This window comes from Acomys minous (genome assembly GCF_964271855.1).
Source record: "Acomys minous genome assembly, chromosome: 12".
NCBI classification, from domain to species: Eukaryota; Metazoa; Chordata; class Mammalia; order Rodentia; family Muridae; genus Acomys; species Acomys minous.
The window spans coordinates 98,433,596-98,452,810 of record NC_140493.1 but is presented as its reverse complement, the minus strand read 5'-3'; the positions used below and the strand labels follow the sequence as shown (position 1 = coordinate 98,452,810).

The 19,215-nt window shown below is 47.5% G+C and overlaps 1 protein-coding gene across 3 annotated transcripts in view; it reads left to right on the top strand.

Annotated features, from left to right (window-relative positions):
- Positions 1-15,269, top strand: part of ERN1 (endoplasmic reticulum to nucleus signaling 1) — a 92,170-nt gene extending 76,901 nt beyond the window's left edge. For 2 of the 3 annotated variants that reach the window (XM_084748506.1, XM_084748507.1), the window contains exons 15-22: positions 829-1,018; positions 1,847-1,946; positions 2,195-2,394; positions 3,677-3,824; positions 5,449-5,576; positions 9,256-9,379; positions 9,764-9,831; positions 11,052-15,269. In XM_084748506.1, the coding sequence (XP_084604632.1) occupies positions 829-1,018; positions 1,847-1,946; positions 2,195-2,394; positions 3,677-3,824; positions 5,449-5,576; positions 9,256-9,379; positions 9,764-9,831; positions 11,052-11,264 (1,171 nt within the window). In that variant the 3' untranslated portion in view covers positions 11,265-15,269. The remainder of the gene's footprint in view (positions 1-828; positions 1,019-1,846; positions 1,947-2,194; positions 2,395-3,676; positions 3,825-5,448; positions 5,577-9,255; positions 9,380-9,763; positions 9,832-11,051) is intronic. The other variant, XR_014772901.1, reaches the window with a different exon arrangement.
- Positions 15,270-19,215: the final 3,946 nt, after the last annotated feature.

Here is a 19,215-nt window from a genome sequence, read left to right as displayed (position 1 = left end):
GAAGTTCTAAGTGCCAGGTTCCTAGGGCATAGCAGGTTAAAGTGATGATCCAGGCACATGAGCCTTGCCTCCAGTGAGCTCCCACACTATCTTAAGAGTTTCTGTTGCATGGAGCATGGTGGTACACACCTTTAATCCCAACACTCAGGAGGCAGAGACAGGCAGATCTTTGTGAGTTTGAGGCCAGTCTCGTCTACAAAGTGAGTCCAGGACAGCCAGGACTACAATAGAAACCCTGTCTTGAAAAACAAAACAACAACAACAACAAGAGTTTCTGTTGCTATGATAAAATACCATGACCAAAAGCAACTCGGGGAGGAAGGGGCTTATTTTACTTACTTCCGTATCATAGTCCACTAAAGGAAGTCAGGACAGGAACTGAAGGCAGGAACTGAAGTAGAAGTCACAGAGAAGTGCTGCTTACTGGCTCCCTCCTCAGGGCTTGCTCAGCCTGCCTTTTTTATACCCCAGGCCCGCCTGCCCGGGGGTGGTACCACTCAGAATGGGCTGGGCCTTCCCCCATTGGTCACCAGTGCAGAAAATGTAGTACAGAATTGCCTACAGGCAAATCTTACGGAGATGTTTTCTCAGTTGAGAATCTCTCTTCCTAAATGACTCTAGTTTGTTTCAACTTGACTTGAAGCTAGTCAGGACACACACTAAAAGAGAACTGGTAACTGTGGGTTGCTGATGGTTGGCCGTGGTCTCTGAGCCTTGAAGCTGAGGTAGCTGAGACTAGAAGGAGGAACTCGGGCATCTTGGAGAAGCCATCTCATCTCTACAGCCCCGTGTGCACTCACCAAAGCCCAGCTACTTCTTGTGTTGCAGAGGCATGTTTGACAGCCGTGACGTGGCTGTGAAGAGGATCCTCCCTGAGTGCTTCAGCTTTGCAGACCGTGAGGTCCAGCTGCTTCGAGAATCAGACGAGCACCCAAATGTGATCCGCTACTTCTGCACAGAGAAGGACCGGCAGTTCCAGTACATTGCCATTGAGCTGTGTGCAGCCACCCTGCAAGAGGTGGGTCTGGCTGGCTCTCTAGGACCTGGGGCCAGGGGCAGCTTGGCAGTGGCCGTCGCAGCCTCGTCTCCCACCAGCTCGCATGTGTTCAGGAAGAAGCCACTGGCTGTTTTTAAAGTTTGCTTTATTAATTTTATTGAAGTTACAGTTCAGTAACTTCTGCTCATCTTAAAGGTACAGTTTGGTGTGTATATATGTCCACCAGCCACAGATGCAGAGCATTTTTATCACCCTAGTTTTTTTGTTTTGTTTTTTAAATACATTTGTTTGTTTGTTTTTAAGTTTGTTTATTTTTATTTTATGTACATTGGTGTTTGACTGTATATCTATGTGAGGATGTTGGATCCCCTGGAACAGGAGTTACCGTCAGCTGTGAGCTGCCACGTGGGTGCTAGGAATTGAACCCACACCTTCTGAAAGAGCAGTCAGTGCTCTCAACCACTAAGCCCCCAGTTTTTGTGGAGTAGTCCACTCAGCGTTCCTGGGCAGACGGGTTGCAATGGGCATATCTGTTGCTCTCTTTCTTCTAGGAAACCTAATAGGTTTTTCTCATCCCTGGTCATGGAGGTGTTGTTTGGATTCTCCTGTAGGCTTGCATATCCACGGCAGTGAGCCTGAGTGCACTGCCTTAGTATCTTTCTCATTGTAAATTAGTAAACTAGACTTTTGTTTATGTGCTAAGTCAGCTTGTGACTTTAGGAGGTCTGTTGGAAAATAGGGGTTTGACCAAGAACATTGTCAGTAAAATGGGATTAAAAAAAAATGATAGGACATGCCAAGGAGTCCTGAAGGTTCTATACTGTGACCTTGGCACTGTGCCTCTTACAGTATGTGGAGCAGAAGGACTTTGCCCACCTTGGCCTAGAGCCCATCACCTTGCTTCAGCAGACCACTTCAGGCCTGGCACACCTGCATTCTCTCAACATTGGTAAGAAGATCCCCTCTGCCGGGCTGAAGGCCTAGGTGGGGCAGCTACCTGGCCTTCCCAAGAGGAAGGGGTATGTAAGTGGTCTCTTGACAGGTTGTGTGGGAGGGAGGGAGAGCCTTAGGAAACTGAAAACTGGACATTTTGAAGCTCACAGTGGGTATATAGGAGTCTGACAAGACCCACAACCTCTTGTAGGAAGCTCAGGTCACTCATGGTAAGTGTTGGATGAATCTGGACTTCCCTCCTAGTTCACAGGGACCTGAAGCCCCACAACATTCTCCTCTCCATGCCCAACGCACACGGCAGGATCAAGGCCATGATCTCTGATTTTGGCCTCTGCAAGAAGCTGGCAGTGGGCAGGCACAGTTTCAGCCGCCGTTCGGGGGTACCTGGCACTGAAGGCTGGATTGCCCCAGAGATGCTGAGTGAAGACTGCAAGGAGAACCCTGTAAGTAAATGGGATTATTTTTAAAGAAAACCACAGCACCTGCCAATTATATTTCAAGGTTTGGGGGCCAGGCATATGTGATCACAGAATGATATCTCTTTAGCGAGGACAGTTTCATGTCTGAGAAAGACAGATGTGAACAGTTGTCTTCTTCCCAACCCTTTTTCCTTTGGGAACCTGGAGAGTCAGTTTTTGTCTAAGATGAGCAGCCCTCCAGTTTTCATTTGTTTAACTTCATCTTGAAATTGAAAGAATGTTAGGACCACCCAGAGTCACTGTTAATACATAACGTAGAAATCTACATTATGTCTTGTCTTCATTATTACCTGTGGCTGAACCATTTGTGTATAAGGAGCAGGTATCTTAGTCCTTCACCCCTAAAAGCCTGCAGCACTTGTTCCTAAGAGTAGGGCCTTCTCCCACCATCTCACTGTCAGACCTAAACAGTCAGCACTTTCCCCATCCTATTTCTAATATGCCCAGTCCATGCTCACATCCCCCAGCAGCCCCCAAGTCTTAAACTAGTTTTGTATCCCAGGACTCCATCAAGTGCTGAATTTGGCTGGACCTCTAAGTTCCCAGCAGCCTCCCTGCCTTTTTTGTTCTCTGATGCTTACTCTTGAGAAGTCCTTGGATGCCCTATTCTAGGCTGCTTGCTTGTCTCCTCATGGCATTGCTTCAGAGCTCTCTGTTCTTTGTAATCTCTGTATGCTAGAAATTAAGTCTAGAGGCTTGATTAGATCCAAGAGAAAGAGGCAGGTGGATATCAGAGTTCAAGGCCAGCCTGGTAAGAAACCCTGTCTTGAAAAATAAAACAACTAGCCGGTCATGGTGGTTTTAATTCCAGAACTTAGCAGGGGGGGGGGGGGAGGCAGCCGGATCTCTGTGAGTTTGAAGCCAGCTTGGTCTACGGAGCGAGTCCAGGACAGGTAGAGCTATTAAACCCTGTCTCAAAGAAAGAAAAGAAAAGAAAAACAAAACAACTTTGTAGAAATGTTTCAGGCAAGAAAAGAGTACAAGTCACTGTCAAGGACCAGTGTGATGGCAGGATGTACCCTGATTTGTGATGGAGCACCTGGCAGAGCCAGCATCCCAGGCTGTTAGCCTGCAAGTCCATGACCTTGACATAAGTCAGGACACTACGGCAGCACTACAGGGTTGTTCTGGGCAATTCACGTTTATGAGTCACTTATCAGATACCCTTCAGAAGGGGCTGAAGGGAAGCGAGGGCTGTAAGTAAAGTGACAGCTGTCTGAGGCCTCCCACTTTGTGTTTCTTCCAGACCTACACAGTGGACATCTTCTCTGCAGGCTGTGTCTTTTACTATGTCATCACTGAGGGCAACCATCCTTTTGGCAAGTCCTTGCAGCGACAGGCCAACATCCTCCTGGGCGCCTGTAGCCTTGACTGCTTTCACTCAGACAAGCACGGTGAGCAGGTGGTCTGTGTGGTAATACCTTCCTCTATACTGCCTTTCTGGACAGCCTCAGGAAATGCTAAAGCATATGGAGCTGACAGAGGCTGGCTAAGATCATCCTTGGAGTACTGAGGCACTGCCCTAGGGAAGACACCCTCTGGAGACTGCTCTTTCCTACCTTGTGATCAGAGGGTCTTACTGGCATATGGAGGACTTGTGCTCTGAAAACTGGATTCTGTTGTATGAGGGCCACGGTTACAAGGCATAGTCTGTGTCCAGCACAGGTAGACAGGGTCTGCCCTGCTCTGCTGACTTGGATACAACATATACTACTTCTTGACTGGGAAATTTGCTAGATTACATTAGATCACAGCACCTCAGTGCTGCTGTGTGAAAAGATTAAAATGAGTTAATTTGTGGCCAGCCTGATCAACATAGTGAGTTCCAGGACAGCCAAGACTACACAACAACAAAAAGATGTAGTTAAAAGGGTTGGTAAGAATGCTCAGTGGCTAGAGGCACTTGCCTGCAAGCCCGATGACCAGAGTTCAATCCCTGGGCCCCACCCCACACGGTACAGGGAGAGAACCAACAACCTACAACTTGTCCTGCGACCTCCACATGTGTGCTATGTCACACATAAATGCCCTCCCCTATGCACAAATGTTTTGTTTTAAGAGGCAGAGTTAAGGCTACAGGTAGGGGAACATACCTGTAATCCTAGCCCTTAGGATGCCGAAGCAAGAGAATCTTAAATCTGAGACCAGCCTGGGAGTCACAGGGAGTTCCAGGTGAGCCTGAGCTGCTGGGCTCCGGGTGGGAGTGAGGATGGAGATTAAATCACACATTTGCAGCAGGCTCATTTTTCAACTTCATCGTTTTGGTTTGTTTGTTTGTTTGATGAGTCAGGTCTCCTTGTGTAGCCCAGCCTAGCTTAAGTCTTCCTATGTAACTCAGGCTGGTCTCAAAATCCTGGTCTCCCTGCCCCAGCTTCCTGAGCACTGGTGTTACAAGCCCGTCGTGCCTTACCTTGGACATCTAGTCCTAGCATCATTTTAACACATAAGCCTCTGTTTTTGGATATTTTTAGACACTACTTTTCACAAACCACATAGTGAAAATATGTTATCAAATAAAGTTTGGTGTGACTTCTTCATCATTTTATCAGAATCAATTCATGTAGCAGAATCTCATATCAAAGGGCATGCAGGGCTTGGGAGATGGCTCAGTCGGTAAAGTGCTTACCACAGAAACTTGAGAACTTAGGTCTGGGTCCTCAGCACCCAGCTTTAAAAAAAATTAAAAAAAAAAAAAAAGGCTGGTGCCATGCATCTGTAGCCTCAGTACTGGAGAGGCAGAAGCAGGAGGATCCTTGGGTCTTGCTGGGCAGGCAATCGGTGAATTGGTGAGTCCCAAGTTCAGTGAGAGACTCTCATCTCAGCAAACATAAGATGGAAAGCAGCTAGGGAGGGCATTTGGTATAAACCTCTGACCTCCACGTGCATGCACACACACAAACAGACTCACACACATAACAACACATACACAAATGTAAGACACTCAGATTTTTAAGGTTTCTGATGTTTCATTTGGTTATAGGTTGGAAATAATTAGTTGTTTACTTTCTTCCTTTCCAGAGGACGTCATTGCTCGTGAGTTGATAGAGAAAATGATTGCAATGGATCCCCAGCAGCGGCCCTCTGCAAAGCACGTGCTCAAACACCCGTTCTTCTGGAGCCTGGAGAAGCAGCTCCAGTTCTTCCAGGTACCTGAGTCTTTTGTTGTTGTTGTTGTTGTTGTTGTTTTTCGAGACAGGGTCTCTCTGTGTAGCCTTAGCTGTCCTGGACTCGCTTTGTAGACCAGGCTGGCCTTGAACTCACAGCGATCCACCTGCCTCTGCGCCACCACGCCCAGCGTTACCTGGGTCTTTTTTTCCCACCAAAATCCTAATGTCTTCCAGATTCTGCAAAGGTTGAAAGGACAAAGAGCAAAACAAATGATCTGTAGCCTATAACCAAGACGAACTGATTGACATTTGTGTTAATAAACTATGTGTGTTGTAAAGGAGATGCAGCAGAACAGCTCACACGACACAGGCTGGGTGGTCCAGCAGTAGCACACTAAAGCCAGTAGCTGCTCAGTGTACAAAATTGGGTTGCCTTGGCAGCCAGTCTACACTGAAGACCTGGAAGGTTTCCTAGAGAGCCCTTGGTCTTAGTCCACAGTGGAAGACTTTGAAGGCTGGGTTCTGATGCCGGTGATGGATGGCAGCAACAACAGAATGGGATAGATGTTCTTACCAGCAAGAAGCAAAGGCCGCCAGGCAAGACTGCTTCTCCCAGACCGCTCTAACTCGGCCCACCTGTCGGGGGGTGCTGCCCATGCTGAGAGAAAGACCTTTTCTCCTGGCTTTCCTTTCTGGAATTGCTCTCATAGACCCACCCAGGCATGTGTCTTAGTTGACAATTAAAATTTACAGTCACATTTTAAATGTTTTCATATAAATAATAGTATAATTGGGATAGAGTTATATATACAATGTTATATCTTGCTTTAAAAAACACATAAAATTATAATGACTATAACATTCTACTATATGAATTCCTTAGATCTTTGGGCTGGAGAGATGGCTCAGAGGTTAAGAACACTAACTGCTCTTCCAGAGGTCCTGAGTTCAATTCCCAGCAACCACATGGTGGCTCACAACCATCTATAATGTAACATGATGCCCTCTTCTGGCCTGAAGGAATATATGCAGGCAGAGTACTGTATACATAATAAATAAATAAATCTTTTTTAAAAATTAGGTTTTTTATATTATATGTGTGAATGTTTTGCCTGCATGTATGCCTGTGCACCACATATGTGCCTGGTACCTGTGCAGTTCAGAAGAGGATGTCAGATCCCCTGGAACTGGAATTATAGAGAGTTTTGAGATACAGTGTGGATGCTAGGAACCAACCTCAGGTCTCTGAGAGAGTAGAAAGTGCTCTTAACTACTCAGCCATCTTTCTAGCCCCAGCTATGATCTAACTGTTAAACTTTATATTTGGGGATTCCTAATGGACATAAAAGTAGGCTAAATGCTGCAGAGCGCTCCTCTAACCGTCCTCCAGTTTCAGCAAAATTTCTTTCTTTCTTTTTTTTTTTTCTTTTTTTGTTTGTTTGTTTGTTTTTCGAGACAGGGTTTCTCTGTGTAGCCCTGGCTGTCCTGGACTCACTTTGTAGACCAGGCTGGCCTCGAACTCACAGCGATCCGCCTGCCTCTGCCTCCCGAGTGCTGGGATTAAAGGCCTGTGCCACCACTGCCCGGCTCAGCAAAATTTCAATCTGTGTTCTTCAATACCCAGATCACTTTTTAAGGGTTTCTTCCTTATGTGTGTGAGTGTTTTTATGATGTATGTACACCATGTACTGCCTGGCACCCACAGAGGCCAGCATAGAGTGTTGGCTCCCCTAAAGGTGAAATGACAGCTGATTGTGGGCTGCCACATGGGTGCTGGGAGCAAAACCCAGTCCCCACGAGAGCGTAAAGTGCTCTTAAGCATTGAGCCATCTCTCTAGCTATGACCCTAGACTATTTTGAAGCAAATCTCAGATACCATATAATTTCATTCAGTGTCACAAATTCAAACATCTCCTTAAGTTTTTTTAATTGTCTCTTACTCAGATCTCATTTTGTTTTGGAGCTAAAATTTAAAATCAGTGGATCTGAACTTCTATAGCAATTGGCAGCTCTGAGGTTTTGTGACATTGCCAAGTGGCTTTGTATAGACTATTTGTGTGTGTTAGGCAACATGAGATGAGTAAACCAAAACGCCTCCTCTCCTGCGAAGAACAGTGGCGGCGAACCAACAGGAGTGTGTCCTGGAGACCCTCGCTTGGCACGGACACTCACGTTGTCTGCAGCCTGACAGAGGCCTTGGCTAGAGAGACACCCTAGAACATATGCTCCTTGAAGAAAGCTTTCTGCATGGCTTTAATCACTGCTCTGACCCCAGCACCTGGCAAGGACACTGCCTTTGGGGCGAAGGTTCTAGTATCCTATACCAGGGCAGCAATGGGTATGTGCAGCATCATGATTGGTCACTGTGTGCTAGTCTAAGTCACTTGGCAAAATACACAACAGAAGTAAAACTTACATATGAAGATCTTAACCCCACATGAAGTTGAGTTAGTATATTTGAGTTGTACCCGGCAGGCACAGCTGGTTTCTGTTCCTGCCAGCTAGCTAGAACTAGAGTTGTTTGCAACTCTGAAGCATGTCTTCACCATGCCCACTAGGGGCGGTCCAGTCTCTATGTGTGTGTGTGTGGGGGGGGGTTGGTTGTAGGTCAGAGACCTCTTGTGGGAATCAGTTCCCTTCTTCTATCACCTGAGTGTTCAGGGATAAAATTCAGATTCATCAGACTTGGTGGCTTTTCTCCAAGGCTTTCCCCCTCTAAGTTCAAATTAGGAATTCAGCCTGCACTGGTCATAATAGCTTACATGTGTGACCTGTAATCTCAGCAAAAGAACCATGAGTTCAAAGTCATTTTTTGCTATGTGTCAAGTTCAAGGCCAGCCTGGCCTATATTAGACCCTATCTTGGGACAAAAAGAAAAAAATGTGACTGACTCTCCTAGGGCTCAGCATTGAATGTAAGCTTTTCATCCCTTTTCTCTTAGCTAATCTTACTGGCAGGTGCTCTGAAAGGCTAGTACTTAGGGTGCCCCCTCCTGAACCTCTCCTTCCATCTTACAGCTTGAAACCCAGTAGGGCCCACAGATCCCATACCCACCACCCAGTACTCTTAAAAAGAAGCCTCTGCTTCGCCTGGCGTGGTGGCACACGCCTTTAATCCCAGCACTCGGGAGGCAGAGGCAGGCAGATTGCTGTGAGTTCAAGGCCAGCCTGGTCTACAAAGCGAGTCTAGGACAGCCGAGGCTACATAGAGAAACCCTGTCTCGAAAAACAAAAACAAAAAAAGAGGGCTTTGCTTCATAGCTTTTCCAGTGCTCAGATGAATCGTGGCCTGGTTGGGCACTGAGGTGTCCTGTTTCAGGGATATCTGAAGCACAGAGTGAGTTGAGCATCCCCTTATGTTTTGGCTCCCTGGAGAATGTATTTTGTACCCATAGCTCTGTGTAAGTGCTTTGTGTGAGTGTGAACTTGCAGAGGTGGATGTATGCTCCGCACAGAGGTACACCTCTATAGCATCTCTCTCTTGTCATGGAGGGGACCTCTGAAAGCTTGTCTCCGTGAGTAACAGACATGTCTGCTCACAGGGAAGAAGTCAGTGGATCAGAGTAGGTGCTGCTGCCCAGATCTGAGGAGGCCACAGCCTGGGCCGAAGAGGAGCATCAGTTTGCTTACCACTCACAGCCAGCGGCTGCTCTGTAACTGAGTGAACAAACCCTCGATCCCTAACCCTGGCCCACACCTGTTGCCTGTTTTCCCTACAGGATGTGAGTGACCGCATAGAAAAGGAGGCCTTGGATGGCCCAATAGTAAGACAGTTGGAGAGAGGTGGGAGAGCTGTGGTGAAGATGGACTGGCGGGAGAACATCACTGTCCCCCTGCAAACAGGTAACCATGTTAAAATGGGAGGAGATGTTTTGAAAACTGTGGTTATTTCTGAGAACTTAATATAGACACGGCAGCTCCAGCTGTTGGAGCGCCACATCCCCGTTCTTGGGCTCCAAGCTTACTTGAGCATGTCCTTGTGGCCTTGGTTACACGGGTGCACATTTTATGTTTGTCCCAAGAGCAACAGGTTAGTGATAATGCTGTGCTCTACGGTGCCATTTCTGATCTGGATGAACTTCAGATGGACACCTTTATTTAGGTCCAAGAAGTAGTAGCATCCTTGTTGTGACAGAGAATTCGTATATCACTTTAGTCCGATTGCAAGACCCCAGGAATTCTCTTTTTAAATTTACTTAACCATTACATCCTTTAATGTTTTTCTAGATCTGCGCAAATTCAGAACCTATAAAGGCGGCTCTGTCAGAGATCTCCTCCGAGCCATGAGAAATAAGGTAAAGAGCTTATGAATTCTTTCTGGGAAGTGGCCACAGTAGATGTTGCCTCCTTATCTTCCTTCCTTCCTTCCTTTTTTCCTTCCTTCCTTTTTCTTTTTTCCTTTTTCTTGAGACAGGATTTCCCTGTGTAGTCTTGGCTGTCCTGGACTCACTTTGTAGACCAGGCTGGCCTTGAACTCACAGTGATCTTGCCTGACTCTGCCTCCCGAGTGCTGGGATTACAGTGTGTGCCACCGCACCCCGCTCCTTTTGCTCATTTCTCTGTATCTTTTTCTCATGCTGGATTCTACCGTGTAGAAGCCGGGCAACCTCAATTGGGTGTGATGAGTTTACTGCTCTCTTCTGTGAAGAGACACCACCACTAAGGCAACCTAGAAAAGGAAGCATGTTAACTAGGGGCTGGCTTACAGTTTCAGAGGGTGAGTCCATGACCATCATGGCAGGGAGCATGGCAGCAGATGGCAGGCATGTGCTGGAACAGTAGCTGACAGATCACATTCTGATGCACAAGTTGGAGGTAGAGAAATACTGGGCCTGGACTCTCCCCAGTGACAGCACCTCCATCATCAGTGCCACACCTCCTAATCCTAACTGGCCCACCAGCTGGGAACCACACATTCAAATATATGAGCCTATGGGGACCATTCTCATCCCAGCCACCACACTAAATAAAAGGCCGTGTCTTCCCTCAAGGAATTTCTCTCCAGAGACTTGAGAGTCTTCTGGGACATGTGTACTTCATGATCTCTTTGCTAATTTGTGGTACTCTCTGGTTGTCTGACAGCCAGCTTATAAACACTCCCGGACAGGGGCTTCTGGTTACTTTCCTATACAAAGCCAGGTCTTCAGGGATCTGGGAAGGCTCCCTCTATGTCCTCTTGGAGTCCTAGGGATGCTTTTGACCTGTGCTGTCACCATGCAGCCTTCACACAGACCGCTCTCATAGGAGGAGCCTCCAAGCTGTTGGAACAAACACTGCATACAATTCCATGATCTCCATAGAAGGTCTGTGCTCCCTTCCAGGCGGCCAGTCCCTTGGTGAAGCTAAAGCTGCTCTCCCTAGGCTGAGCCTTACCTGCCTGGAGCTCTACCTTTGAAGGAAGAAAGCGATAGGACAACTGGGATGTGTTGTTTGTACATGACTCTCTCAGCTCTCCTTACAGAGAAGCCCTCGGAACTGTCATCCGCTAAAGCCGTGTCTCTCTGTTCATTCACAGAAACACCACTACCGAGAGCTCCCTGTGGAGGTTCAGGAGACGCTGGGCTCCATCCCTGATGACTTTGTACGCTACTTCACTTCGCGTTTCCCCCACCTCCTCTCACACACCTACCGAGCCATGGAGCTGTGCAGACATGAGAGACTCTTCCAGACCTACTACTTGCAGGAGCCCACAGAACCCCAGCCTCCAGTGACTCCAGATGCCCTCTGAGCTAGGGCAGCCCCTTTGTTCTGGTGGCCCCAACAGTGACCATGGGCCTGATCTCTGCAGTCATGGTTTGCTGCCTCTGGGATTAGCAGGAAGACTAAGCTTCTCAAACCAAGTGCCTTGAGCTGCTGATCTGCAGCCAGAAGAGGATAATGCTGATCCTAGGAAGCCGGAGAGGTGGCCCCTCATGACTACAGAGACCTGAAGAGATGTGGCCCTGAAACCTCATAGTCAGGAATGTCTACAAAGCTGGGCCTGTCCCAGAGGCTGCAAAAGGAGCAACATCATCCTTTTACTGGATGAGCTTGATTCCCTTTCACTGGATGCACTCACTTCCACTTCTGTTTCTTTCTAAAATTCTGGTGGGATGGCAGTTTGGGGGCCTTTCAGTGAGGGAGTGGAGGAATCCGGTTTTGCCTACATGCTAGAAGCAGCCTGGCTGGGGCACAGCAAGTGCAGCCTCTGCTAGAAAGGGTGTGAGAGATGTGGGGTGCTAAGGAGAGGACGTTCAGAGGAGGTGTCGTGGGGATAGAAGCACCTCCAAGTTACTGGTGGCTTGTGTTGCCTCATGCAGCAAGTTGTTAAGTGTGGCGCATAGGGCATGGAGACTAGTTAGCAATGCCTGTGGGCAGCTGAGGTCTGTCCGAGGGTCTGGAAGATGAAGAGGACACTTGGTCCTGGATGCAGTGCTGGCCCCACACAAATGGCCTACGTAGTGGCCCCTGATGGGGTGAGTCCTGGCCATCTGGGCCAGAAATGAAGCGTTCCCTGGCCACTAGGAGGCAGTTAAGGCCAGACAGGGACAGAAACAGGTCTGCAGGGACAGAGAGGAACAACTCTCAGTCACTGGAGAGGCTCAAAACCAAAAGGTGAGTGATAGGGTCCCTCTACCCCAGAGGCCAGGAGATTAGCACATGGACTGAGTCAAAGCCCTGGGGGGTAGAGAGCCAGAGCCAGGGCCACCACAGGCTTTTTAGGCCAGCTTTTACATTTCTCCTGGAAAATTTTAATGAGTATATTTTGATCATATTGCAGAAAGCTACGTTTGTATAAGTAAGTTAAGTGTAGCTTGATGCTTGTGAAGAAGAAATGCAATATATATCCTCTGTTTTATGTGGTACCAAAAATCACCATTCCCTCAAGAATGTAGAACATTCTTTAATGCTAAAGGGTAAGACTTTCTAGCAACACTATGTAAATGTATTAATGTCAAAGTAATTACATCAGTACCATTTTCTCTAAAATTAATTTTTAACTTTAGTTCCAGTCAGAATCTGTCTTCTCCCTCCCAAAAGTTTAGATATTAGAATGCAGTCAGGGTCTGGCAGGGGGGGGGGGTTCTACATAGACTCCCTGGAGCCAGCAGTGGTCTCTGTTGTGTGGCCCTGGTGATGCTGAGGCTCCGTTCGTTCTGTGCTGAGAAAGGCCTCGGCAGCTTTGTGCATTGCACTGACCAGAGTCACTGCCACAGTGTCCCCTGAGAGGTTTTGTTTGTTTTGGGTATGTTGGTACCAGGGCCACTTACCCAAAGCTTTCTCTGCTGCTATAGAATTTTGTTTCCTTACTTTCCTAGTGGCCAAAGTGGACTCTTTCTTAACCTCCTACATCTTTGAACCTCATGGATGATGCTGTTTAGACCTTGGAATCTCAACCCCACAGTTGGCTTCCTCTTAACATAGCACTTTGTTAATGGGCCTAAGAGAGAATTGCCCAAGACCAGTGTGAGGAAATGGAAGCAGTGTGGTCTAACGGTTGCCTCAGGCACTGCAGCTTGCCATGTTCTCATGGCTGAGTTCCTCTTGAGGAAGTGCTGAAGACTTTTCTGAAGGCCCAGCTTGATGTTACCTCCCAGTTTGCCTGAAGTCAGCTTTCCAAATGTCCTTGCCCCTTAACAGTTTCTAGCCAGTCAAATTTCCAAAATTCCACTGCTCATCATACTTGTTTGAAAACTTTCTGTAGAGCTGGGTGGGACATGAGACGCTCGGGATGCAATGAATCCAGGAAAGACTTCTGCCTTTCGAGGCCTCATGAGTCAGCAGCCCATGGGTGTCAGGGCAGAAAGAAAACTCAAGCGGATAGGAAGGGTGTTTATTTGGGGTTTGCCACATTTGTGCCTTAAAACCGTCCCATCTCAGAATCAGTCAGCTCTGCTCAGCTCACTGTCTGTATTCTAGGGACCTAGGCAGTTGTCAGCTCTCCAGGTGTACTATGAAACACTGGACACCACCTGAGGTGTTCAGCAAGGGACACTGTCGGTCTTTAGGCTGGACAGCTCTGTAGCATTGTACATCTTCTGAGGCTACTAGGATCTGTAGAAGACTGCCCACTTGTCTACAGGTACAGCATCTTCAACTTTAGGATGGAACTGAGCTGTGTCTGGGATGTTACCTTTGTTTAAACCCTGTCTTGTGTTGGACTATCAGTTTAGGAAGTGTGCCATTTTGTTAGGCACCAAAGCACTTGCACTTTTGGGAACATAGGTGTCATTTGATAAATCACCAGGTCATCTAGAGACTGAAGGTGAACCCCTGGGTGCAGAGGTATCCCCTGCTCTCGGTACAGCAGTAGCTGTAGGCTCTTGCTATGGTGTGTTACAGGGAAGGTGGGGGTCTGGATGTCTGCAGATATAGCCAAGTGTTTCCACCAAGTTCAAGTGAAGCATGAGATTCTCCTTGGAGACCACTTGACTTTGTGGAAGTTTTGTGTGCTTGTGATTCAGTTAGCTGCAGCAGCTCCTTTTCCTAAAGTGAGAGGTTAATCAATTGGCTGCTGCCGTGACCTCTACAGAGCCTCCTCTGGCTCCAGGCTCTCCTGTGCTGGCCACTTGCTTGTCATCTACAGGGCTTTGGTTGAGTGTGGCTTCCCAAGGGTCCCATTCTCCAGCTGTGTCAGGAGTCTTCTATCTGTTCCTGGGTCTGTTCTTTGTTCATTGTCTTCATCATCACAGTCCAGAGGTGCAGGAAGAGCCAGAAGAGCAAGCAACAGCTACCCTGAAAAGAGCCTGGTGAAATTCCATTTGCCCTGCTCTGTAGTTGGTTTTCCAGCAGTTCTGTCCTTGCTCATCCCTCACATCTGGAAGCCACAGTGTTGGCTGCCTGGGGCCAGGCATCAGCTGCTCCTGAAAGTTATCAGACCTCCGAGGTCTGAACTCTTTTAAGCCAAAGTGCCTGCTCTCTATCCCCATTCTTGGGTTTTCATGGTGAACTAGTGATTTTCTATGTGTAATTCTGGTTGCTTCCGGCACTTAGGTCTCTTCTGTACTTACTAGAAAGCCACAGAGGCACATTGTACTGAGCCTCCTCTGGAGCAGCCTTAGCCACACTGCTTGCCAGGGTCCTGTGGCCTCATCTCTCTTGTTCCCCATGTGTTTGATGGGTATAGTGTTCTTTCCCAGTTGTCCCTAAGACTGTGACAGGGGAGTCCCCACTCACCTAAGCATTACTAGTCAGCTACGTGTGGCATCCCCACACAAAGACCTTGTGTAGTTAATTTTGCAAATGACCTATTTATTGAATCTATTTATATTTATTTAATTTTTACTCTGAAGTATATCCGGTTACAATTGCACTTGCTTAAAGCACATCAGATATGTTTTGAACAATACCCCTGACTATTCTAAAACTGGAAAAGGAAAAGTTACACTGTATCCTGCCACCTTATGTTAGCCTTGTCTTTAAAGGGTGAATAATTTGGGTAAATGCTAATTTTTAGATGATTTTTTTAAAAAATCTTGTGCCATGTGTCTTCTCTGTGGACAGTTTAATTGATATGTGCTGATTGTGTGGTTCACTCCTCTTTGTGGAAACTAAATATTCTTTTTAGCTTTATATTTTATAAACTGCCAGATTGTACAACTTTTATGTATATTTTTAAAGCTCATGATATGAAGGTCATTAAGTTAAATGACTTATCTTTTTTTACCTCTTGTACAGTTTTATAATTCTGCTCATTGATTGAAGGCGACTTACGCTGAGCCAACCACAAATAAAGGTAGTTTTAGATTTGGGAGTTGCTTTGCCTCTTAAAGACTATAGTGTCGCTCAGAGCAAGGAACTGGGCCACTGTCTTCAAGGCTGCAGCATCTGCATGGCCTCAACAGCTGGCCAAGCTCAAGAAAATGGCTCCCTGGAGTCTGCAGCTGTGCTCTGGAGTTAGAGAATCCTCTTTGGGGGCCGTTGAGGAAAAGATTGCCTTGAAATGTACAGGAAATTTCCTGAAGTATTTAGCTGAATTTGAGAAAGGTGGTTGGGACCAACCTACTACAGAGGGGGAATTTAGCTCCCAGAGTCTGGGCCTTGAGTATGGTGAGCAGGATTCTGGACTAATATACCTGGGAAGAGAGAAGAACGTGTGATTAACTCCGCTGAAAAGGCACAGGGGAGGTAGGACAGTCAGACCTTGGAACATGATAGCAGCTCAAGACAGCTGTGGTCCCAGGGAATGTGCCGGTGCAGCCTACAGTCCGTTTAGAGCCTCCCCATCCCTCTCCTGTGCGCAGAAGTGATTTACTTCTTGCCTTGCCGGTACTCTTGCCCCAAGACAAGGACTATTCACAAAGTGCAGAGCTCAGGAGTCCCAGTGGCCCCAGAACAGCTTACCAGGCACTGTGTGGATGCTAACTGTCCCGCCCACGTTGTGCCTCAGCAGCCCAGGCAGGGCCTGGGGTTTGTCATGCCTTCTTTATGCAGTATTAAGCCTTGAGCCCTGCTACATCCTCCAGGAGGCAGAGACCAACCTCTTCCATGATCCATAGAAGCTTATCGACTTTTGGCCCCCAGAATGACACTACTGGCAGATGGTAGAGCAGGAGAGGCCTGGGTAGGGGTGTGGACTCAAGGAGACAGGGAGTTAGGTTGATAGAGTGTGCCCTGGAGAGGACTTGGGGTCCTCCCCTTCCTCTCTGTCTTCTGGTCACAAAAGGAGTCGTCATCCTTTCTGTTGGCCTCAGGGTGGCTAGATAGGCTGCTGACCCGAGGGATGGGAAGACCACCAGCTCTGTGCCCCAGAACTCCACGACCTCACTACAGTCAGCCACTCGGCTCCTACCTCCAGGAAATGCCGCCCAGATCTCCACTGCATCCCAGAGCAACAGTCAGGCATAAGTAGTCTAAGAGGAGTAGAGGAGGCTGGGAAAGCCAGTGTCCGGTACTGTCTCCCTCCACAGTGAGAGACACAGTCCGAGACACAGTCCTCATAAACTTCCAAGGTGGCAAGTTCCAAAACAGGAAGAGGACCACTGCCAGGCACCACCACACCCCTAATGACTGTTATCTGTAGCTATTTAACTTGGTACTGTTTGATGGTTTAAAAAAAAAAAATAAGTAAACAAACCCTGTAAATCCTGTACTTCTTGGATTTTTTTCCCTTGGCACACAGCTGCCCTTGACCTCAGACTAAAGAAACACTACCTTCTCCCTTCTGGCCCCCAGTTCAGCACACTGATTTCACCTGTGACGTAGAAGTTAAGGAAGGTAGGGAGACTAGGTGTGGTCATACCTTTAATCCCAGCACTCCAGAGGCAGAGGCAAGCAGATCTCTGAGTCTGAAGGATAGCCTGATCTACATAGCCAGTTTCAGACCAGCTAGGGCTATGTAGTAAGATTGTCTCAAACAAAACAAAACACAAAAAAAGGACTGACAGGAGTTCAAGTCCAGCGTGGTCCTTACAGTCACCTCCTTCTGCATGTCAGCCCTTCAGATCCTGGGTGTTTATGGATACATTTTTACATCTAGGCATCTAGGGCCCTTAAAATGGGCCCTGAGAAGCTGGGCTCGGTGGCGCATGCGTTTAATCCCAGGCAGAGGCAGGCGGATCGCTGTTGAGTTCCAGGCCAGCCTAGTCTACAAAGGGAGTCCAGGACAGCCAAGGCTTCACAGAGAAACCCTGTCTCGAAAAATCAAAATTAATAATAAAAATTGTCCCTCAGAGAGATGGGCTCTGTGGTACATGCCTATAATCCCAGGCAGAGGCAGGTGGATCTCTGAGTTTGAGGCCGGCTGATTTTAAAAATGAGTCCAGGACAGGCAAGACTACACAGAGAAACCCTATCTAGGGGGGGGGGGGGAAAGTCCCACAGAGGACTGGTTAAGTGTTTGATGTTCTTCCAGAGGATCCCAGTTCAGTTCCCAGCACCCACATGGGGTGTCTCACAATCACCTGTAACTCCAGTTCCAGAGGATTTGATGTCCTCCTCTGGACTCATGTGCATATACCCACATGCAGGCAAAACACATATACAAATAATTAAAACCAAAATAGTACATCAAATTGCCTGGTGACTCACACCTGCAACCCCAGTCCTTGGAAGACTGAAGCATGATTGCCACAGGGTCTAGACCAACCTAGGCTACAGGCCAGCCTGGGATACAGGTTGAGATGCTGTCTCAAAACACACAGTTTGGACAATAGTGTCCAAATCCGCCATGGAATGTAAAGGAATGTTTGGTGCAACCACCCTGCCAGAGATGTAATTCTTACGCCCATTAGAGATGCTTCTCCCCACCGCTAGATGGCGCTGGTGGACTCTTCAATGGGACTCCCCTGAAATGAGACTAGGGTCTAAACCAAAGAAGACCAAGACCAAGAGAAGCTAGGCGTGGTGGTACCCAGCGCTCAGGAGGTGGAGGCAGGTGGATCCCTATGAGTTCAAGGCCAGCCTGGTTTACAAAGAAAGTTCCAGGGCAACCAGGGTTGTCTCGAAAAACCAAACCAAACCAAACAAACAAACAAAAAAGACCAATAGACCTACCTACCTACCTGCCTTCTTTCCTTCCTTTCTTCCTAACACTTTTTATTTTGTTTGTTTTTTATGTGTATAGGTATTTTGCCTCCCATGTGTATCTGTGCAGCGCACACATGCAGTTCCCATGGAGGCCAGAAGAGGGTGTCAGATCCCACAGGACTGGCTTTAGTTTATGGTTGTGGTTGTGAGCCTAGCCTTTAACGGCTGAGCCATCTCTCCAGCCCTAGCCAGTGCTCCTCACCGCTAAGCTATCTTTTCCCCCGACTCCTTCATCAGCTGATAGTTTTTCTAAGTAATCCACAGCCACAAGCTCTTCTATTACGAGTTAACATTGATCAGAATTTATGCCACCCTTTCTCTTGTAGAGCGAGAGTGATCCTGGAAGCAGGCGTTCTGTGAACCCTGCAATAGTACAGGCGTCTGTACTGTGTCCTTCAACACAAGCGACGAGGACACAGATGAGCACATGTCCAGATACCAACTGTAACATCCAAACTTCATCATGAGCCTGTTACAAGCTGCTCTTCCAAAAGGACCAGGCTTCAATTCCCAGCACCCACATGGCAGCTAGCAACTACCTGTCCCACCGTTTCCAGGGTACCTGCTGCCCTCTTCATGGTCACCAGGCATGCATGTTGTACACAGACCTATACATGTAAGATACTTTTAAAACGTAATTATACTTCAGGTATTTTGTTGTGCCAATATGATGCAGACTGATACAGATGTCTACCCCAATTTATGTCTACAACAGATGCCACCAAAACATAGGTCACATGAGTCCCTCGTTTATCAGCAGTGTGGCAGGGCATTTAAAAATTACTTTGAGGTAGACGTGGCAGTGCAGGCCTTTAATCCCAGCACTCAGGGAGGCAGAGGCATTCAGATCTCTGTGAGTTCCAGGCCAGCTTGGTCTAAAAGCGAGTCCAGGACAGCCAAGGCTACACAAAGAAACCCTGTCTCAAAAAACCAAAACCAAAATTTTAAAAAAGTATAAATCACTTTGAAGCCAGGCATTGTGGTGCACACCTTTAATCTCAAAAGCCAAGAGACAAATAGAATTCAGGCCAGCCTGGTCTACAGAGTACATTCCAGGGTAGCTAGGGCTATACAGAGAAACCATGTGGGAGTCGGGGGCAGGGGAAGCTTGCTTTGAAGAAACTGAGACAAAAAAGCACCAAGAGAAATTGCTCCAGACCCTCAGCATCCAT